The sequence below is a fragment of the Felis catus genome, chromosome C1 (assembly GCF_018350175.1).
Source record: "Felis catus isolate Fca126 chromosome C1, F.catus_Fca126_mat1.0, whole genome shotgun sequence".
NCBI lineage: Eukaryota > Metazoa > Chordata > Mammalia > Carnivora > Felidae > Felis > Felis catus.
This window is the reverse complement of record NC_058375.1, coordinates 78223118-78242950: the sequence shown is the minus strand read 5'-3', so window position 1 is coordinate 78242950 and position 19833 is coordinate 78223118. Positions and strand designations below refer to the sequence as shown.

Below are 19833 nucleotides of genomic sequence, written 5' to 3'. Positions count from 1 at the left end.
CACAGTTTAACCTTTAACAGTATTGATGTATACAAAATTTCTAAAAATACGTGTGGGTGATATATACATACATATATATGTTGTCTGTTTTAGCCCATCGTACCTATTGCAATTTAATATGGGGCACATTGAAGTCTTTTTGCAAAGGTAAGATCATTTAGATGGCATCTCAGAATTAGTGTTAAAGTAGCTCTTGTTAAAAGTGGGGGAGACTACCTTCTCTTTGCCAGACCCTAATTAATTGGTTATTTTATAAAACAGTGATGTAAATATGAAACAAAAATGAGTCAAAGAGGTTTTACAACAGAAATCTCTTTTAAATATTAAAATATTAGCTTCTAAGGGAGTTTCCAGTCATCTGCTTCTGATGTTTCTCCCCTTATTTCAAAAGTTGGTAAGTTAAAACACCTCTGTCCCACTGCAGCCTTCTCCATCTAAGCGAGGTGGTTAATAAAAGAAATTCATCCATGTTTTTGCTTCATAGACACAATGTGAACTGCATTAAAAGGAAGGAGGTGTCTTGAACAGCCTTCTCCATCTAAGCGAGGTGGTTAATAAAAGAAATTCATCCATGTTTTTGCTTCATAGATACAATGTGAACTGCATTAAAAGGAAGGAGGTGTCACCTTTTTATATCTCAGATTATTAACAGTGATTGTATTCAACAACTTCTACTTGAGGCATTAAGAATGTAGGTCTTTCTCTTTGAAAAAAATTACAGAGTAAAAATATGTGTAATTTTTTCAGACATATTTAAGCATTTTGCAAAACTCTATATGCTTTGTGTTCTTTCCTTGTAACATGTTTAAATTATCTCTTGCGATCAGTCAGGACCTTTCAGTAGTATCCTATAGGAACATTAGTGACAGTTTATCAATCCCATCTCTTCCCAGGTGAAGGAAGATTTGTAACATGGCAAATGTCCAAAGCCTCGGCCTACAAGGCAGGAATTTCCAAGGGTCTCCTGGCACAAGCAGTTTTTAACTCTGTAAATTTACTGTATTATGTATGTCTTAATGGTTTTACATTCTTTTTAGTCTCTATTTTATTCATACAATGAGAATATGTATTGATTTAAATCTTACGTTCTGTATTCTTAAGATTTCCAGACTATTTAGTCATTGAACAAAAACAACACTTTTAACTCCTTGCATGGTTAGAATAAAAACCTGGGCCTTAAATAATATTTTTTGCCACAGAGCTTAAATACTTAATTAACAAAGATTATATACCTTGAAAAAAATATGATCACAAATGGAAAGCATTTAATTATTATTTTTATATAAAAAGAATTGAAAAGATTTTACAGATTAGTCAACTGGAATACATAATATCATATTATGTATAATTGGTTTCTTAGCACTTACTGTTGAAGATCCGTTGATTTGTTATACTAGGAAGTAAGCCCTGAGTGGGTAGATTTGGGTTGGATTTGGATGTCAATAGCCAAGTCAAAAGACCGATCATACGTGGATTAAGAATTTTGACTAAGTTCTTCAATAGAATTTTTCCTTAATGATATATATTTTGAAAGTCTTTTAATTTCAATTTTTGCTTTATTTTTCCTAAAATGAAGAATCATTTAAAACAGTTTAGAAAGTCATGTTGATAAATTTTAATATTCTCTTCCAGAACAGAAGAGTCTGTTTTCTCCAAAGGAGTGGTAAGATTTGTTTGCACACATTGTAATTTACACACAGTCATTGCACAAATACAGCTGTTGACTTTGCTATATATGTATCTCCATAGGATCTGTTGGAGAATGGTTTATTGAGAATAGAGGACAACAGTTTACTTCACCAGTACTTAGAAATCAAGAGCTTTCTTACTGTACCTCAGGTCAGTTAAATGTGTATTCTGATCCTGAAATAGCCTATTCTAAAATTAAGTAAAGGTCTTTTCAGACTCCTCCTACTTCCTTCTCCATATCCTTTGAAAACTCTAGTGCCATGTGTCCAATAAAACTTGCTCTGATGGTGGAAGTGTTCTAGCTATGTATGATACAGTATTAAAGCCAGTAGCCACATTGAACACTTGAAATGTAGCTAGAGTTAAGGAACCGAATTTTAAATTTTATTTAATTTAAATTAATTTAAACCTAAATAGCTATATGTGACCAGTGGCTACCATAGTTGATAGTGTAGCATCTGGTGGAAAAACGTAATTTTCTTCTTAAACACTTTGTTTCTGTAGGGACCTTAAAAATGAAGCTCCTTTACTTTTCTCATAACTCAAGTCCTAAGGACTCCATCAAGGCATGCATTGACTCATTACTAGAAAGACATTTTTTCTCTCCTGTGATTTATTTTGCTTAGTACTATCTGTTAGTTATCATAGCCAGGTGGGTCTTTAGATGTTAACGAAGAAACCTGTTTTTCTACTATTTAAATAGGAAAACATGGATATTAGTATATTAACAATGATTGTTTTTAATGAATGGATTATATTTTCCATGTCTGGTTTCATTTTTTGCCACCCTAGACATAATTGTAAATTACACTTCTAAATTTATGCTTTGTAACATCCCCATTCAACATTACTTACAAAACAGATTGTACTTTGCTTCCTCAGATGTAACAGTGGAACGAAAGGCTCAGAGAAAAATTTACTTAATTTTTAAATCTCCTACCTTCCCTTCTCTGAAATTTTAGTATCCATTGATAATATAGTTGTTTATTGTCAATATAATCTATTATCATCTGAATGGTGGTTTTTGTTTGTTTTGTTTTTATTTCCAGGGCCTAGTCAAAGTAATGACGCTTTGCCCCATTGAGACATTGGTATGTAAATGTTTTGGAAATAAATAATAATGAGTGAGAGTGAAGATTTTTTTTTTTTTTTTTTTTTTTTTTTGAGAGGGAGAGCGAGCGAGCTGGGCTGTGTGCTGGAGCAGGGAGAGGGGCAGAGGGGGAGGGAGGGGGGAAGAGAGACAGGGAATATGAATGAATGAGAATCTTAAACAGGATCCAAGCTCAGCACAGAGCTCAATGTGGGGTTCAGTCCCACAACCCTGGGGATCATGACCTGAGCTGAAATCAAGAGTTGGATGCTCAGCTGACTGAGCCACCCAGGTGCCCCTTTACAATGAGAAATTTTCTTGAATAATTTACAGCTGACTCTTGAACTATGCAGGGATTAGTGGTGCCATCCCCCTGGTTAGTCAAAAAGCCAGGTATAACTTTTGACTCCATAATGCCTCCTAGTAACCAGAAGCCTTACTGATAACATAAACAGTTGATTAACATATGGTTTGTATGTTACATTATATACTATATGTGTGCAATAAACTAAGCTAGAGAAAAGAAAATGTTATTTAAAAATTCATAGGAAAAAAAATTATAAGGAAAGTACATTTACAGAACTATATGCCAGAAAAAATCCACTGTAAGTGGACCTGCACATTTCAAATTCCTTGTGTTGAAAAGTCAACTGTAATCTTCATTCAGTTTATGTAACAATATTATTTGTTTGATCCTAGAGGAAAAAGAGTTTAGCTATGCTTCAGCTGTATATTAACAAGTTGGATTCACAAGGCAAATATACGTTATTTAGGTATGTATCAAGAATGGTTGTCAAGAATGGTTGTAGTTGATTAAAAACCAAATTAATACCATTTAATTATTCCAGGCTACAGTATTTCAGAATGTTTTACATGTAATCGACTGTACTTGGAAACCATATTATAATAAATTCTCTTATCCCTATGGGTAGAGAAGGGTTAGTTAAATATTATGGACTCATATGAATAATAGTATTTCAGCTCAACTAATTGAAGTAGTCTAAAATTAAAATAGACTAGAGAGAGATTAGAGATTGATAAGTCTCCTGATGGAACTTTACAGGTCAGTAATCTCCATTATTCACTGTTGAAATTAATTGCTCTGGAGTTATAACTTGGATAGGCTATTCACTTTTAAGTTAAAAGTAGAGATTATTAATTGTGCTGTTTGAAAAGAAAAAGATTCTAGCAACTCTCTGAGTTAAAGAGCAGCTGTAAAGGGCCAAATAGCAAATACAGGCTTTATGCATCACTCAGTCTCTGTTGCAACTATTCAACTTTGCCTTTGTAGTGGAGGTGAATATATTCCAATAAAACAAAACAGGCAACAGGTTGGATTTGGCCTGCAGACTTTAGTCTGTTGACATGCCTGGTAGTAAAAATGAATTAAACACCGATTTGGGCAATGTCAAAATGCTAGTAAGTCTTCTTTTGGAATTGGCCAACACTAGCATTCTTAATCCCATCTTTACTTCTATCAATAAGACTTAGGCCAGGTTTATGAAATTATAATTTGATGCTTATGTCTTAATACCAGTTTTCCTGTTCTGATTTACCTATGTCCCTACCAAGAAATCCCCCTTTCTTAAGCTAGTCATACTGTGTTTCCTTTTTTTGCAATTAAGTTAGTCTAACACGACTAGTCTACCTTCACAGGGAATAATTTTGGGAGATTTTAGGCTATTAGTGCCCATTTTTGCCATGTCAAATCACTGCAACTATATTCACAAAAGATTCATATTTGATTTAATAGAAATTTCTTGTTGGAAAGATCCAGTGAAAATAGAATTTGCCAGTTAGAGCAATAACCACAACAAGTAATTTGGCAATTGGTTGATCACCTTGTTAATTGTCTTCACAGATTTTTGTATTTTTAGAAATAACACAAGGCCCATTTGAATTTGTAAAATTTTCAGCATTGTTTAAGTATAATAGAGTCCAGGATAAATTCAAATGTATTGTAATTTTGCTTTCAAGGTGCTTATTGAATACAAGTAATCATTCAGGTGTGGAGGCTTTCATTATTCAAAATATCAAAAATCAAATTGATGTGTCACTAAAGGTAAGAGCATAGCTCAGGTGTTGATTATCTTTTTTACTTTGTGAGATATATATATTCATTTGTGGAATACACTAATGTATATCTAGTATTAGGGTATATTTTTTCACCATTTCTAGTATTTCTTTTTTAAAAACATGAATTTTGAAATTTTATTAACTATACATTTAAATTGTATTAATTCTTTGAGCTGAGAATATGATTTTGTTTTGCTCTGTACTTCTGAAATATCAATGGAAACTTAAGTCTAATCTGTTTATGAATAGTCAGTAATTTCATACTGAAAGCAAAGAGTGCATCAATGTTTTCAAACTGGCAGTCTGTTCCCATTGTCTAGAAATAGTGTGAATGAATGAAAATTTAAGTTTAGAAACATATTTTAAATGTGTAATGTTTATTTTTGTAGTGTGAGGGTACTAGAAAAACGTGAATTTACCAACTATTACTTAAAATCTTTCCCAATTTTTCTTTTGCTTTTCAGAAAACACATGACAACAAATGGTTTACAGGACCACAGCTGATTTCACTTCTAGATTTGGTACTCTTTCTCCCAGAGGGTGCTGAAACAGATTTACTTCAAAATTCAGATAGGTAAGGTTGACCATTACTAAGGTTCACATAGTAAATTTAAAAAAATGTGAAACCCCTGCTTAGCAAACCTAAACAAGTAAGGTGTATTTTCCTGTTATGAGTTATGGTTAATTCATAAAATTACATAAAGATTTTCATATTTTAGTAATTAGATGCTATGTAAAAACAGAATTAAAAACTCCTCTTTCCAAAAGCATGACCAATAATAGTATGATTTTATACCTATGATGTACCCTGCATTCCACTGTACAGCTCATAAGGATTTGCAACTAACTCTAAGCATTGGTGACTGAAAACTAAGAATTTCAGTATAACTTACATAAAAGACTTACATGTTTGGGTTATATTGTTTTGTTTTCTAGGACATCATTTTTTTATTAAAACAATTTTTTTAATGTTTTTTTATTTTTGAGAGATAGAGTGTGAATGGGGAAGGGACAGAGAGAGGGAGACACAGAATCCAAAGCAGGCTCCAGGCTCTGAGCTGTCAGCACAGAACCCAACGGGGGGCTCGAACCCACAAACTGTGAGATCATGACCTGAACCGAAGTTGGACGCTTAACTGACTGAGCCACCCAGATGCCCCAAGGATATCATTTTTTTTATATATAGAACATGTAATTTCACTTTTAGTCTACACAGTGGATGATAAGTGGTTGTAAGCATTTATAAAGGAATCTTAAAATTCAGGATGCAAGAGATGATACTCTCAAGTATTAAAAGATAACAATGCTCCCTTATAATTTTCACAGTTGTATTTTGTGAACTTGAAGAACAAGAGTGATAATTACTACTACAAAAGATGTGTTAAAGGGAATAGTTTCTAATGGCAAATATAATTGTAAAAATATATCCAAGGTTTTAACTTATTTTATTCATTGAAATTGCTGATTATATAATACTGTATTGTAAATAACAAGTTATGTGTTTTTAATTAACAGGATAATGGCTTCATTAAATTTATTGAGATATTTGGTTATCAAAGATAATGAAAAAGACAATCAAGTAAGTGAAATTTTTAAAAATTAAACTGAGTATATTCAAAATGCACAAGCCAATATTTAATATCTTACCCAGCTACAAAGCCTGGGAGACATGTCAATAAGAATTCTGAAACATGAAGTGAATTCTTAGGAGCTCTTACTACTTCACATCCAGCTTCCCTTTCAATTTCTCTTTTTTAACCCTTGCCATCTTGCTGTAAGCATTGCTTAGCCCTGTCAGGTAGGTAAGTTGCAAGTCGTAAGTTAACTAAACTTTTGGAGCCCAGCATATATTTGGGTGTCTTGTTCAGTTGCCTCCACCTCTAGTTCATGATTGTAAGTCTAAGATGTCTAAAATAAAATCATCTGATAATTTGATATCCTCTTATTGAAGCATTTTCAGCACTAAAATCTGTTAATAGCACCTTTTGGATAATGTGTGGGAAGTGTTTTGTTTTTTTTCTTTAAATAGTGCATCATTAGAGGTATTCAATGAAGACAAAACTTTGAGGAAGATTTGTCATACAGTAAAATTAGATTTGCTTTTTATCTTCCCCTCTCTTTCTACCTATTCTAATAGTTGTTTTCCCACAATGTGTCATCTCTATTTAAATTGTAACTACCTAAATTACATGTGTTGTTAATCTGGTTTTAGTTTTTTTTTTTTTTTTAAGGAAGTAATAAAAGAAATGAAAGTAATTGGTTTTTATTTAAGGATGCCAGAGAGCTTTTTTAAAGAAAATTTAAGTCAGTCATGATTTGGAATGAGAAGTTTGTAAGTAGCAATTTCCTTCCCTCTTGACTGAATTTAGTAGACGCAGGGTTTTGACCTGTTTATCCCTCTTCAGCCAGAAACAGTTACTTGCTATTATTGACTAGTGCTTATTCTCTACAGGGTGCTTATTTTTCCCCTACATCTTGCAGTGAAGTTTTCCAAACATACAACCAAAGTGAAATATAATTTTACAATATCACACTGACTTACCACCAAGATGCTACCATTAACATTTTACTCACCTTTTATCATGTCTCCATCTCTCTACCATCTATTCATCAGTCTATTTTTTATGCACTTCATAGTAAACTGTATGCAGAGAGCATACTTGCCCCTACATATTTCAGCATATATTTCAATAGAGTTAAATATCCGTCTGTAGTTTTTCTTTGAGATAACATTTACATAAAATGAAATGCACAAATTTTAAGCGAATATCTCTGAGTTGTAGCAAATGGATAGGATTAATCCAAGTCTTTTTTTTTTTTTTTTTTTTTTTAATTTGAGAGAGAAAGCGAGAGCAGAGGAGAGGGGCAGAGGGAGAGCAAGAGAATCTTAAGCAGGCTTCATACTCATTGCAGAGCCTGATGTGGGGCTCAGTCCCACAACCCTGGAATCATGACCTGAGCTGAAATCAAAAGACACTCAACCAACTGAGCCACCCAGTCACCCCTTATCCAAATCTTTATCAAATGTAAAACACTGTTGTCATCAGAAGTTTGCTGTGTCCTTTTCTGCCTTTTTTTTTTTTTTTATAGCTTTTCAAAAATAATATAGGCTTAGGAAGGATCTTTAACTTGCAGAAGGGCCCATACCTAGTAAGTGGTAGAAGACAGCCATGACCCCAGGCAATGGCCAGGACCTTTGAATCACAGTATATCCTGATTCCTAAAGAAGCTTGTGGTAAAAACAGAAAAGCTAACAAGTGATATTCAGCAGCATTGGAGGCCCTGAGGCTTCAGGAGGGTGTCCTTAGGGTATGGTATAAGTTTTTACTTTTTTAGTTATCATGAAAGGCCACACCTAGAGATGACCTAATTTGACTGTCAGGGAGAAATAATATCTTCTTGATTAGGAGTGTTAGATTTATTAGGTATGGAACACTGTACTGCAGGGACAGCAGATGGGCCTCTGCATAGAGAGGGAAAACAGAGCAGTTTAGCATTGTGCAATATCTGCTATTATGCCCATAGATAATGCCTTTTATTTGGCTTGAACATTAAATGGTGAAGAAAAGGATACAACCAGTTTACAAGATTGCTTTATTATTTACTGGTTTAAAAAAATTTCTTGGGATTCAAATATCCCAAAGTATTGCCATGCAAGTTACCATAAGAATTATTATACCAAAGAGATTAGCAAAAAAACTCAGTCCAAGATGGGCAACCTGTTATCGTTGAGGCAGGTTAAGAGCCTGTTTGTTCATCATAGAAGTATTTCTCCCAAGTGCAGTTATAACAGGTCATGTATATACATGACAGGTAAATCTGTGTGCTATGGCTGATCAAAAAATGACAGCTTCTGAGTTTTTATACATTTTGATTAAGGAAGAATCAAAATGATACCCTAGTGGGGCTGAATTATGGGTAGTTTTATTCAAAAAGACTCCTACCAGTACCTGTTTTTGATCAGTTAAGCATGCTGAGAGGGTAACTAGCCAGATGAAAAGCTGAAAAGCAGTCAGAAAGGTATACAGGGATATTAAGAGGATCATTCAAATACAAAACAAAGTGATTCATAATTGAATAATCATACATTTCTTTTCCTGCTCTTCTGGATTGCTGTCAGCTGACTTATTCTTTTCATATGTCATTCCCCTCTTCACCCTATTTCTTTTTTTTTTTTTAATTTTTTTTTTCAACGTTTATTTATTTTTGGGACAGAGAGAGACAGAGCATGAACGGGGGAGGGGCAGAGAGAGAGGGAGACACAGAATCGGAAACAGGCTCCAGGCTCTGAGCCATCAGCCCAGAGCCTGAAGCGGGGTTCGAACTCCCGGACCGCGAGATCGTGACCTGGCTGAAGTCGGACGCTTAACCGACTGCACCACCCAGGCGCCCCTCCTCTTCACCCTATTTCATTTCTCTTTATCTCTTCTAAGTTATAGGCACCTTCTCCCATACTTCAGATTCAACAAAACTTTTCTTGAACCTCCATCTCTTCTTTTTTTTTTTAAGTGTATTTTTTTTTTCAATATATGAAATTTATTGTCAAATTGGTTTCCATACAACACCCAGTGCTCATCCCAAAAGGTGCCCTCCTCAATACCCATCACCTACCCTCCCCTCCCTCCCACCTCCCATCAACCCTCAGTTTGTTCTCAGTTTTTAAGTTGAACCTCCATCTCAACTGGCAAAACCAGCTTACTGATTTTGAGAGAGAGAATGCACAAGCGGAAGTGGGGAAGGGTCAGAGAGAGAGGGAGAGAGAATCCCAAGCAGCTCCCACACTGTCAGCACAGAGTCTGATGTGGGGCTCATTCTCACGACCATGAGATCATGACCTGAGCCAAAATCAAGGGTCACATGCTTACCTGACTGAGCCACCCAGGCACCCCCAACCTAGTTTTTATTAATGATATGTTAAATGTTAGTTGTTTTAAATTACAATAATTTATTCTAATACACAGTCCATAATAATTTTATCCCTCACTGTCTGTCCTATCTACTCATACCCTTTTCCATCTGCCTGCTTGTCCATTCTTTGTCCTAAATAATTTGTGCTTATAATATGTACAATGAAAACAAGGTCAAAGGAAACAATGTGAGATTGTAAAGGCTACAAGAATTGGGAATTTTAAAAAATTGAATTGTATAATATAGGCATATATGCTTTTCATTTAGGAAAATAACTGTATCTGGCATATATACACATACATATAATCCTGTGTAATCCATATTTTGGGTTTTCATTTATTGAAACATATCCCTTGTGTATTATTTGCTGAGCAAGAGGACTTCAGGTGACACACATTCCTTATTATTACAGTATTAATATTAGAAACAGTAGAAGTTCTACAATACTACTTCATAAATAAGTATCGTATGCTTTGTAAATAAGAATAAATAATACTTCATAAATAAGAATCATATTCAAATAAGGAGAAAGGGGAAAACTGGGTGTTATTTGTTTCCTTCCTTTATTTCTTCAGTGTCATGGCTGATTATTCCTGACAGGTCCCTGTCTGTTCTGGCAATAAATTTCATTATGTGTCAGAACTGCCTAGTCTTCCTTTTGTGAGATAGACTCCAGTGGATTTTGAAATATATAGGTAAGCTTTACAACTGAAAGAATTTAACTACATTAAGTGAGTCTACTTGGGTAAAAATTAAAAACAAGCATTTGTTGGGTGCCTGGGTGGTTCAGTCTGTTGAGTGTCCGACTTCAGCTCAGGTCATCACCTCATGGTTTGTGAGTTTGAGCCCCATGCTGGGCTCTGTACTGACAGGTCAGAGCCTGGAGCTTGCTTCAGATTCTGTGTCTCCCTCTCTCTTCCCCTCCCCTGCTCATGCTGTCTGTATCTCTCAAAAATGAATATATGTTAAAAAAAAATTTTAGAAAAAAAGCAAGCATTTGTGAGAACATCACATCTTTATCCTTATTGTAACTATTTAAAATTCTTAAGTTACTTTTTCTAGACATTGAAGATAAAAGAAATCTTAAAATGATTTTCCTTGTGGTATTTTTTTTAAAGACCTAGTAACCTTAATTTTAAGAGAGGGAATATTCTTATTTCCACAACTTCTTCACTCCTACATGCTTCTAAAATTACAGTTCATCATATGAAAGATTTGTAGAATTAGCTGGACAGAATTCCCAACAGATTTGCTGTAGCCTAATTTTGCCACATGTTTTTATTGCCTTATTACAAGTTTTATGATAACGTGTTGTATGTTAAAATAAATTGCTATTAAAAACAACTAAAGTCTTAATAAAGACCTCCTAGATTTTCACTGTCCAATATAGTAGGTAGTAGCCACATATGACTATTTAAAATTAGGATTAAAAAACATTTTCAATTAAAAATTTTCTTCCTCATTGGCATTGGATAGGGCTATTTTATTTTTTTAGAGAGAGAGGACGTGAACCCGGGTGGGGGAGAGAGAGGGGGAAAGAGAATCATAAGCAAGCTCCATGCTCAGTGCAGAGCTTGATGCAGGGCTCAATCCCACCACCCTGGGGTCATGACCTGAGCTGGAATCAAGAGTCAGATGGTCAGCCAACCAAGTCACCCAGGTGCCCCTGGATGGGATCATTGTATCTTTTTTTTTTTTTTTTAACATTTATTTATTTTTTGAGAGAGACACAGAGAACATGAACGGGGGAGAGGCAGAGAGAAGAGGGGAGTCACAGATTCCAAACCAGGCTCCAGGCTCTGAGCTGTCAGCACGGAGCTCAATGCGGGGCTCTAACTCACAAACCTGAGAGATTTGTGACCTGAGCCCAAGTAAGATGCCTAAGCGACTGAGCTATGAAGGTGCCCCTTGGATCATTGTATCTTTTTTTAAATTTTTTTTGGTGTGTTTATTTATTGATTTAGAGAGAGACAGTGAGAGAGACAGAGCATGAGCGGGGGAGGGGCAAAGAGAGGGAGACAGAATCTGAAGCAGGCTCCAGGCTCTGAGCTGTCCACACAGAGCCCAATGCAAGGCTCAAACTAAAGAACCACGAGATCATGACATGAGCCGAAGTCAGACGCTTAACCGACTGAGGCACCCAGGCGCCCCGGATCATTATATCTTAACATATGGTCCTAATCACAATCATCTGGGTATTCTTTTATGTGCATAAATGCAAATTCCTGGGTTCAGCCCTAAATCTATTCAAAGTCTCCGAGTAAAGCACAGAAATCTACATTTTTAACTAGCACATTGACATTTAAGAACTTCTATATAACTATGAATAAAATCTATTTTATGACATATTTGTATACATGATAAAAGATACTATTTGGAACTGAATAATCAAAACTTGAATACAAAATAGGCTTTCAAGTGACCCACTTTTAGTTAAGGATAATTGGGTTCCTAAGTTTCCCTTTTTCACCTATTTTCCTTTGTAAAGAGCCCCTGTAAACTTTTAATAAAATTAATGAATTTTCTCTCTCTTCTTCTACCTCCTCTTGTTCTCTCCTGTCTCCTTTCTCTTTCCCATGACCCACCCCTCCCCTCTCATTTCCCTTTCTTCCTTTCTAATAAAATTAAGACTTTGTGACTCCCCTCCTTTGAGTAATATAAGAGGAAATGCTCTTGGCATAAAAACTTCTAATATGGGATGACAGAATAACCCTAAGCTGTCCTAGGCAGGTAAAATTTCTATCTACATGGATCACTAGAAAGTTCATTAACAGCTTTGTGTTAGAAATGTTTCCATTAATAGAGAAGGGAAAGAATCCTCTAGAACTAGATCTGTGACAAGGCTGTCAATTGAAAGATCATGAGTTGAAGGAATCATAAGGTAGTCATTGTAGGGATGGTTTTTACAGGAAAAGAAATGTCTCATCATATGGATTATTCTCACATAATTTTCTCACGGATAAAACTTGTATGTTACACATCTCAAAGTCAGGAGCTGTCCAGATGGTGTAGGAATGAGTGTAGTATCCAAAGTACATTTTTGTTTTGATTGGTATTTTATTTTGATTGGTATTCACATAAAATAACTAAATGTATGCATGAATGTGTTATTAAATAGTAAACTACCTTGGAAGGCAAGGATCAGATTTTATTTTTGTTTCTTGAGCTCTTAACATGTGTTTAATAATAGTGGGCAATCAAAAAATGTTGAACCAAATAACTAATTCTTTCATTAATTCTTCTGAACAGACTGGATTATGGACAGAACTTGGAAAGATTGAGAATAATTTCTTAAAGCCACTCCATACAGGACTTAATATGTCAAAAGCACATTATGAAGCAGAAATTAAAAATAGCCAAGAAAATAGCCAAGGTTGGTAATGTGTATTTCATTTTTAGTTAGGTCTAAAAATTAGTCAAATTTTAGAACTGTTACGTATATTCAAAACAAAGAACTCTCTAATATCATAGTTGTTTATTTTATAACAAACAAGGAACCATGACAGTTAAGTCATTTCATTTATAATTAAAATGATTTTTAACAGATCTGTAAAGCCAGTTGAAATTGAAATTGGGTTAACAAAGATTTAAAACAAATTGAAGTATATTCTGGTTTAAAACCAGATTAAGATCAAATTCTGATTAAGAATCTAACTGTATTACAAGTATTTCTGTTTGTATATTTCACTGACTTTGGTATGGCTCTGTCCATCCCCCCACCTGTCCTCACCGCCAACCTCACTCTCAAGTAAATCTGTATAAATTACAAAAAAGAATCTCAGATTCAGAATTACTTTTTAAAGTCGGCAATTCTACTATAATGATCTTCTGCTCTTTTCTATGTATCTGTGGGGATATTTCTTAAAGGCATTACTAGAAATTTCTTTTTAGTGTAACAGATATATAATAATGAAAGTAGGTTATAAATTGATTATTGAAATCTGAGAGATTTTTAATGGTTAAATTTTTTTCTTCCCTTAACAGATGTCCAGAAATCTAAAGATCTTTGTTCTGTAACTGTAGGTGGAGAAGAGATCCCTAATATGCCACCTGAAATGCAGCTTAAGGTATATCTGAAATTTTCCTAAGCTACATCCAGCTGAGGACTTTCTACTTTGTTTTTTTGCTTTAACAGCAACATTAATATAACACTAACTTTCCTTGGCATTGCAGGTTCTACATTCAGCTCTTTTCACATTTGATTTGATTGAAAGTGTTCTGGCTCGAGTAGAAGAACTCATTGAAATAAAAACAAAGTCTACCCCTGAAGAAAATATTGGGATAAAATGAACCTCCATTTCCCAAAATAAAAACAAGTAAAATACTGTATTTTCCATTATGATTATTTAATATCTTTATAAAAACTTTTCTGTAAAATACTAGAAAAATAAATGTAACCTTTCTCAGTTATTGGTTTCTGTGATGACACATTATGGATCAGTAGTATTCTTTGGTTTTAAAAAGATAATCTATCTAGATGGTAATGATGCCCATATATGTATTCTAAATCCTACTACTGAAAATCCAATACAAACATAATTTTATGTTATAATTTCATAAAATGTAGTTGAATTGCCTTTATGCATTCATACAGTTGTAGTGAGTTTATAAATACATTGATACACTTTATGTTCCAGTTAGATGCTATGACACATTTTAGAACTCCTAGTGTTGGGGCACCTGGGTGGCTCAGTCGGTTAATTGTCCGACTTCGGCTCAGGTCATGATCTCACAGCTTGTGAGTTCAAGCCCTACGTCGGGCTCTGTGCTGACAGCTCAGAGCCTGGAGCTTGCTTTGGATTCTGTGTCTCCCTATCTCTGCCCTTTCCCCAGCTCACACTCTGTCTCTCTCTCTCAAAAATAAATAAACATAAAAAAAAAAATAGAACTCCTAGTGTCAAATAAGATATCACACCACTCTAAAAGTGTACACAGAAGTTTTCAGTTGGGCCAGTTGGCTGCTTCTCTTAATTTCCCTTCCTTTCTTTGCCTCAGGAGGAGTCTTAGGGGGCAGAGTTCCATCACCACCTCTCTAGCAGCAGTTACAACATGAAAGCATCTGCAAAGATTAATTTTAGAAAATACTGGCAGCCTTTGTGGAAAAGCTAAAAAGTGTATGTGACTTTCCTTTTAGTCTAAGGGGCTAGTTAAAAAATGCTGTGTTTTTATTTTGTAGTAAATACTTATCCATCCAACTTAATTTGTATCATTAAAAAACTGCATCTGACTTTTTAAATATATGTATGTACCAATGTTTTCTAAACATTATTAAAGGAATTACTCAACAAAACTGAAAATAAATCATTTTTGGTCATATCCATTTTATTTAAAATTTTTAAAAGTCTTTAAAGTAAATATATATTTTAACATTATAATTTAAGTGGTCTAATTATTTTAATATTCTTCCAAAAGGACATTTGTAATGGATACTCTAATTTGGGTTAAATGAATCACTACTCAGTTTTAACTTTTGAAGTGTTTTCCAAACAGGACTTTGCTCAATGATGTAAGCCTCAGTTGTAACCATTCTATAGCAGATGTTATCTGTGTATGGTTTGGAGGCCATCTGTAAGAAGTTATAAACATGCAACATTATTTACAGAAATAAATTATTTTTACAGGGTCGTTTAAATATAAACTTTCACTTATTCAACAAGTATCAAATCACCTTCTGTGCTAAATACTATGTGTGAGTTAAGTCAGTAAAAGAAAAATACCTGAGCTCTGTCTTTAAGGAATTTCAAACAAGTCAAAAGAATACTTTAAGAATTGCTTTAATGAAGATCTGTTCCAAGTATAAGAGTAAGAAACACCTAACTCTGCCTAGGGCACACTTCACAGAGGACAAGCATGAAAAGAAAATGGTAACTTGTGAAGTGAAGATCATTCTATAAAATAAAATGTTTGTACTTTGAGGCACCTGCGTGGCTCAGTCGGTTAAGTGTCCAACTCTTGATTTCAGCTCAGGTCATGATCTCCCTGGGGCTCTGAGCTGACAGTGTGGACCCTGCTTGGGATTCTCTCTCTCCCTCTCTCTCTCTGTCTCTCTGCCCCTCCCCCTGCTCATGCGCACCCGTGCTCTCTCAAAATAAATAAGTAAACTTTAAAAAAGAATGCACTTTGACAGTTCTTGACTACAACCTGATCAATAATTGTATTTTAGAACTTAAAGGAAGATTTAAGTAACCAGTAGGACCAACAGAATGTATATATGCCAAATGGTCTTTTGGCCTAAAATTAGTCATTGTGGTAATGACTACCAGAAGTAAATTGAGAAGACTTGAGAGGCTGAGTTCAGGCTTCCAAGAGTTGCATGCTGAAAGAGCAACTTCTCTGAGGGGAACAGAAACAGTATTTGTCAATCCTGCTCAAGAGAGTGTGCATTTTGAAGTCAAGAACCTTAAAATCTATGAGTTTTTATGTATGTGTCATTTTCCTCAGGTGACTCACCTTAGCTATAGTGCACATAAGATTAATAACATCTACTGTGTTGTGTACTGGAAGTATCCGTAAGTTACTACCCAGGAATCTGAAAAATAATTCATAAGTTAAATACATTATATAACTTATATAGACATCTGTTAAGTAAGCAGAAAGGAGAGAGAAAGCTCTTGTTATTTATTTATGCCCTGCCCTATTCCACAGAGGATATGATAAACTTTATAGCCAGGATTGAACAGACTAAAATGTTCACTTTTGTTTTGGTCTTGCAGGAGAATCTCAGAAATCAACATGAACTCTGAAACTTGTTACCCTCATTCTTGGAATACCCATTAGGCCTGCATTTTGTTAACTGTGACAAGTTAATATTATAACATTTATTTTTTGGCAAAACGCAATTCACCTGTTTAAAAGGATTAAGAACGAAAGTGAGCATATTGTAATTTAAGAAAAGTCTATAGTACTATTCATCCATACCTCTGCTGAATCCTGAACATCAGTTTCCATTCCTCAGGCCCATGGAAGGCAGCAGACAGAACCAAAAAGCTATTTTGGTGAATATTAGTAAACTTCTCAATTTTGGCTAGAAATATTTCTTCAGCTGATGTAAAGCAGTCTTTAGCATCCATCAATAAAAATGCAACTCCTAGGAAAGGTGAACAAAATATAAAACATCACTTTGTCATAATAATAAAATATTTTGTAAACTCCACAAAATCAACAAAAATTCATATAGCTGGTTAAGTGTACAGGACCTAAACCCATAAGGAACAGAAGTTACTATAACAAAATTCTTAAACTACAAAATGATTTCGGTAATTCTTTGAAGTGCTCTATATAAAAGGATGGCTTATTCTAAATAAGACGAAAAATGTTTTTGGTCATCATTTTCTGATGATGGCACTGTATACATAGTAATGCCTAATTTTAGTGAAAAGTTTTTTTGTGTGTTATAATGATTTTTTTTAAAGCTGAAAATCAAAGGAAGATAAGCCTTCAATTGTTTCTTGAAGAAACCTTTGTAGAGAATATTAACTATTACATACATTAATATACTCGATAAGCAGTTACCTAGGATTTTTGAAAAAGTATCAGGCCTGTAAGAATAGTCCTGAAAGGAAATTTGATCTAATTATAGCACTTTAAATGATGAGGAGTAGACAATCTGAGGAAAGTGATTATATACTAATTGAGTGAAGTTGGGCAATTTATATAAACCTCTTTGAACCTAAGTTCCCCCGTCTGTAAGATGGCAATAATAATTGTTCATGGGTTTGTTGAGAGGATTCAATAAGACACAGTATATAAAGTGGCCAAGGCACATAGGAGGTATTCAAGAACACTTCACTTCTCCCTAGTGGGCTCTTTATTCAACCAGGAAGGATGAGTTTGAAGTTAGACCACTTTCAGCCTGGAGTTTTATTTCTAGTAGCTTTTGAAAGCTGCCTGTCTTCCAAAACCTCTGCTAAAGTATCAGTCTGTCTGCAACCCTCCTGATAAAATTCTTTACCTCCACCTTTTATCACTTCAGTCATTTCCCTATCACAAAACTATGCTTTGTGCTGCCCCCTTTCCATTGTCCCAGGCTTCTCATCTCCTAATCTAATTCCTTCCTCTATTTTGCCCATGACCATTGTACAGTTTTATGATTCGCAGAACTTCTATTTGTCTCCATTTGATTCTTTTCTTTTAGTATTTGTTTATGTTATATTCATCAAAATCATGTACAAAATCATGAAAAAGCATTCTCCTATATTGTTTTTGTATATGGCTTTTGACCAATGTGACGTTGGCCTCTTCATTAATACTGGTAACATTTTAAGTACTGACTGTTGGAAAGGTGGCTTTGTTCTATTTTCATCTTAGTTCCAAAACAAGTAGTTTTTAATATCTTCTACCACACTCCACTGGTTCAGCAATTGTAATCTAAAAAGAAATGCATGTTGTAATCGGCCACATGCACTACTTTTGCAGCAGTAATAGTTTTATACATTTACCTCTCTGAAAAGATAGTACCTTAAGCTTATTACCTGGTTACTGAACTACCAGTATTAGAATTTATACTCCTATATTTTATAAGAAACTTAAGACAGCAAATATACTGTACCAGAAAGAGAAAAGATAATTGATCCATTTTCCACTGAATCTGAATACCGAATCTTGTGGCTTCGATCTAGGGCAGTTGCAACTTCACAACTCTAAAAAACATTTTTTTCAGAAACATAAACTTAAGACATGCTTACAATGATTTTTTGTTAAAGCTAATGCAAAAATTAATTTAATAGCTTCTTTTATAACTATACCACTTATATATCTGATCATCAAAGGAGACAGTAAATGTGCTCTCTATGGTGAAAACACTTTTGTAAAAACAAAAGTATTTAGTTCTGAAACACACTGTTTGGAAATGAATTGTGTACTAGTTATGTTATTTAGAGACAGAAACAAAAGACAGTATTAAAGAACTAAACTATAAGAAGCGGAGCAAACGCAAAGTTCTTTTAAAAACACAACTTGGAGATGGATCCTGGCATACATTAATATAAATTGGAAGGTGGGTTGTGGTGAGTTTCTTAGATGGTTCAGAGAACCATGAAGTGCCAGATGTACAAAATACCACAAGGAGACAACCAATTCTCCAATTTATTTGTGTATACTACAGTTACTTTTATTATAATTTTAAGATGCTTCAAGCCTTAGGTGAGTCAGAAAACATGTATGAACACAGCAACAGGACTTCTGTTTGAATGCCATTTCAAAAACCATCTCATTTTCTATTCTATACAAGTAATTACTTAGATAATTTTATCCAAGCCACTAAAATGTAAGTGGTTAATAGGGTTTCCCGATTGGTTACAGCTCAAGCTGATTATTCTCCAAGTAGATAAAAATCCCTTAGGTATATTAATTTTATATTTTGCTTTATAACATGTATATTTTAAGTACACAGGCTGGAATTATGTACAAAATATATGCTTCCTTTCTGTCCCAAAGAGAGTATTTTGTGCCAAACAGATCCTGACCTAGAGTTCAACTATGGCTCTTCCCATGAGTTTATTTCTGCCGTTTTAAAACTATACATTGATTCCAGCAATGGCAGACTGAGCAATTTAAGCCAAACCTCCTGCTGAAGCAACTAGAAAAGCTGGACAATTTAAAAAATCTTCTTGAATACATCAGAGAGCTAGCAGGATAGTGAACGATTATAAGGCCAAATCCATACAGAAATTCAAAGATATGAGACCAGCATTTAGGCCACCTTTTCCCTGAGGGCATCTGCCAATTCCGAAAGAGCTGACAGGCTAAACACAGCTCCTGATAAAAGTAGAACAGCTCTCACAGGGACTATAGCCTAGCTTCAAACCATTTCAATCCCAGAAATTGTCTTTAGGTGATACTGTATTACTAGTATTCACAACCATCTTGCAGAACCATTCCCTAGAGCAACCTTTCTCAATCAGGTTTCCTCTTTCGAACTACAAAGAAAATTATCTGAGTGACTATTCTTTCAATTCTCACATAACTAGTACCATTCTAGATGTAATTCATTTATTACATACAATAGATGCTTTAGGGCTTGGACTGACAGATTTTGCAAATAAAAATAAAGAACACCCAGCTGAATTTGA

At 34.5% G+C, this 19833-nt stretch overlaps 2 protein-coding genes across 9 annotated transcripts in view; one reads left to right on the top strand and one right to left on the bottom strand.

Moving 5' to 3' along the window:
- GLMN (glomulin, FKBP associated protein) overlaps nt 1-15064 on the top strand; it is a 36543-nt gene extending 21479 nt beyond the window's left edge. For 2 of the 4 annotated variants that reach the window (XM_003990302.4, XM_019837439.3), the window contains exons 9-19: nt 94-147; nt 1633-1663; nt 1750-1839; nt 2739-2780; nt 3479-3552; nt 4757-4841; nt 5320-5429; nt 6371-6434; nt 13013-13136; nt 13748-13830; nt 13937-14191. In XM_003990302.4, the coding sequence (XP_003990351.1) occupies nt 94-147; nt 1633-1663; nt 1750-1839; nt 2739-2780; nt 3479-3552; nt 4757-4841; nt 5320-5429; nt 6371-6434; nt 13013-13136; nt 13748-13830; nt 13937-14053 (874 nt within the window). In that variant the 3' untranslated portion in view covers nt 14054-14191. Of the gene's footprint in view, nt 1-93; nt 148-1632; nt 1664-1749; nt 1840-2738; nt 2781-3478; nt 3553-4756; nt 4842-5319; nt 5430-6370; nt 6435-13012; nt 13137-13747; nt 13831-13936; nt 14192-14758 lie in introns of those variants that run through there. The other 2 variants (XM_045036186.1, XM_006934904.3) reach the window with 2 other exon arrangements.
- The window catches only part of CC1H1orf146 (chromosome C1 C1orf146 homolog), a 51304-nt gene continuing 46535 nt past the window's right edge, over nt 15065-19833 (bottom strand). For all 5 annotated transcript variants that reach the window (XM_045036189.1, XM_045036188.1, XM_045036187.1 and 2 more), the window contains 4 exons: nt 18312-18402; nt 16682-16850; nt 16214-16292; nt 15065-15329 (listed from right to left, as the gene is read on the bottom strand). In XM_045036189.1, coding sequence (XP_044892124.1) covers nt 15195-15329; nt 16214-16292; nt 16682-16850; nt 18312-18402 — 474 coding nt within the window. In that variant the 3' untranslated portion in view covers nt 15065-15194. The remainder of the gene's footprint in view (nt 15330-16213; nt 16293-16681; nt 16851-18311; nt 18403-19833) is intronic.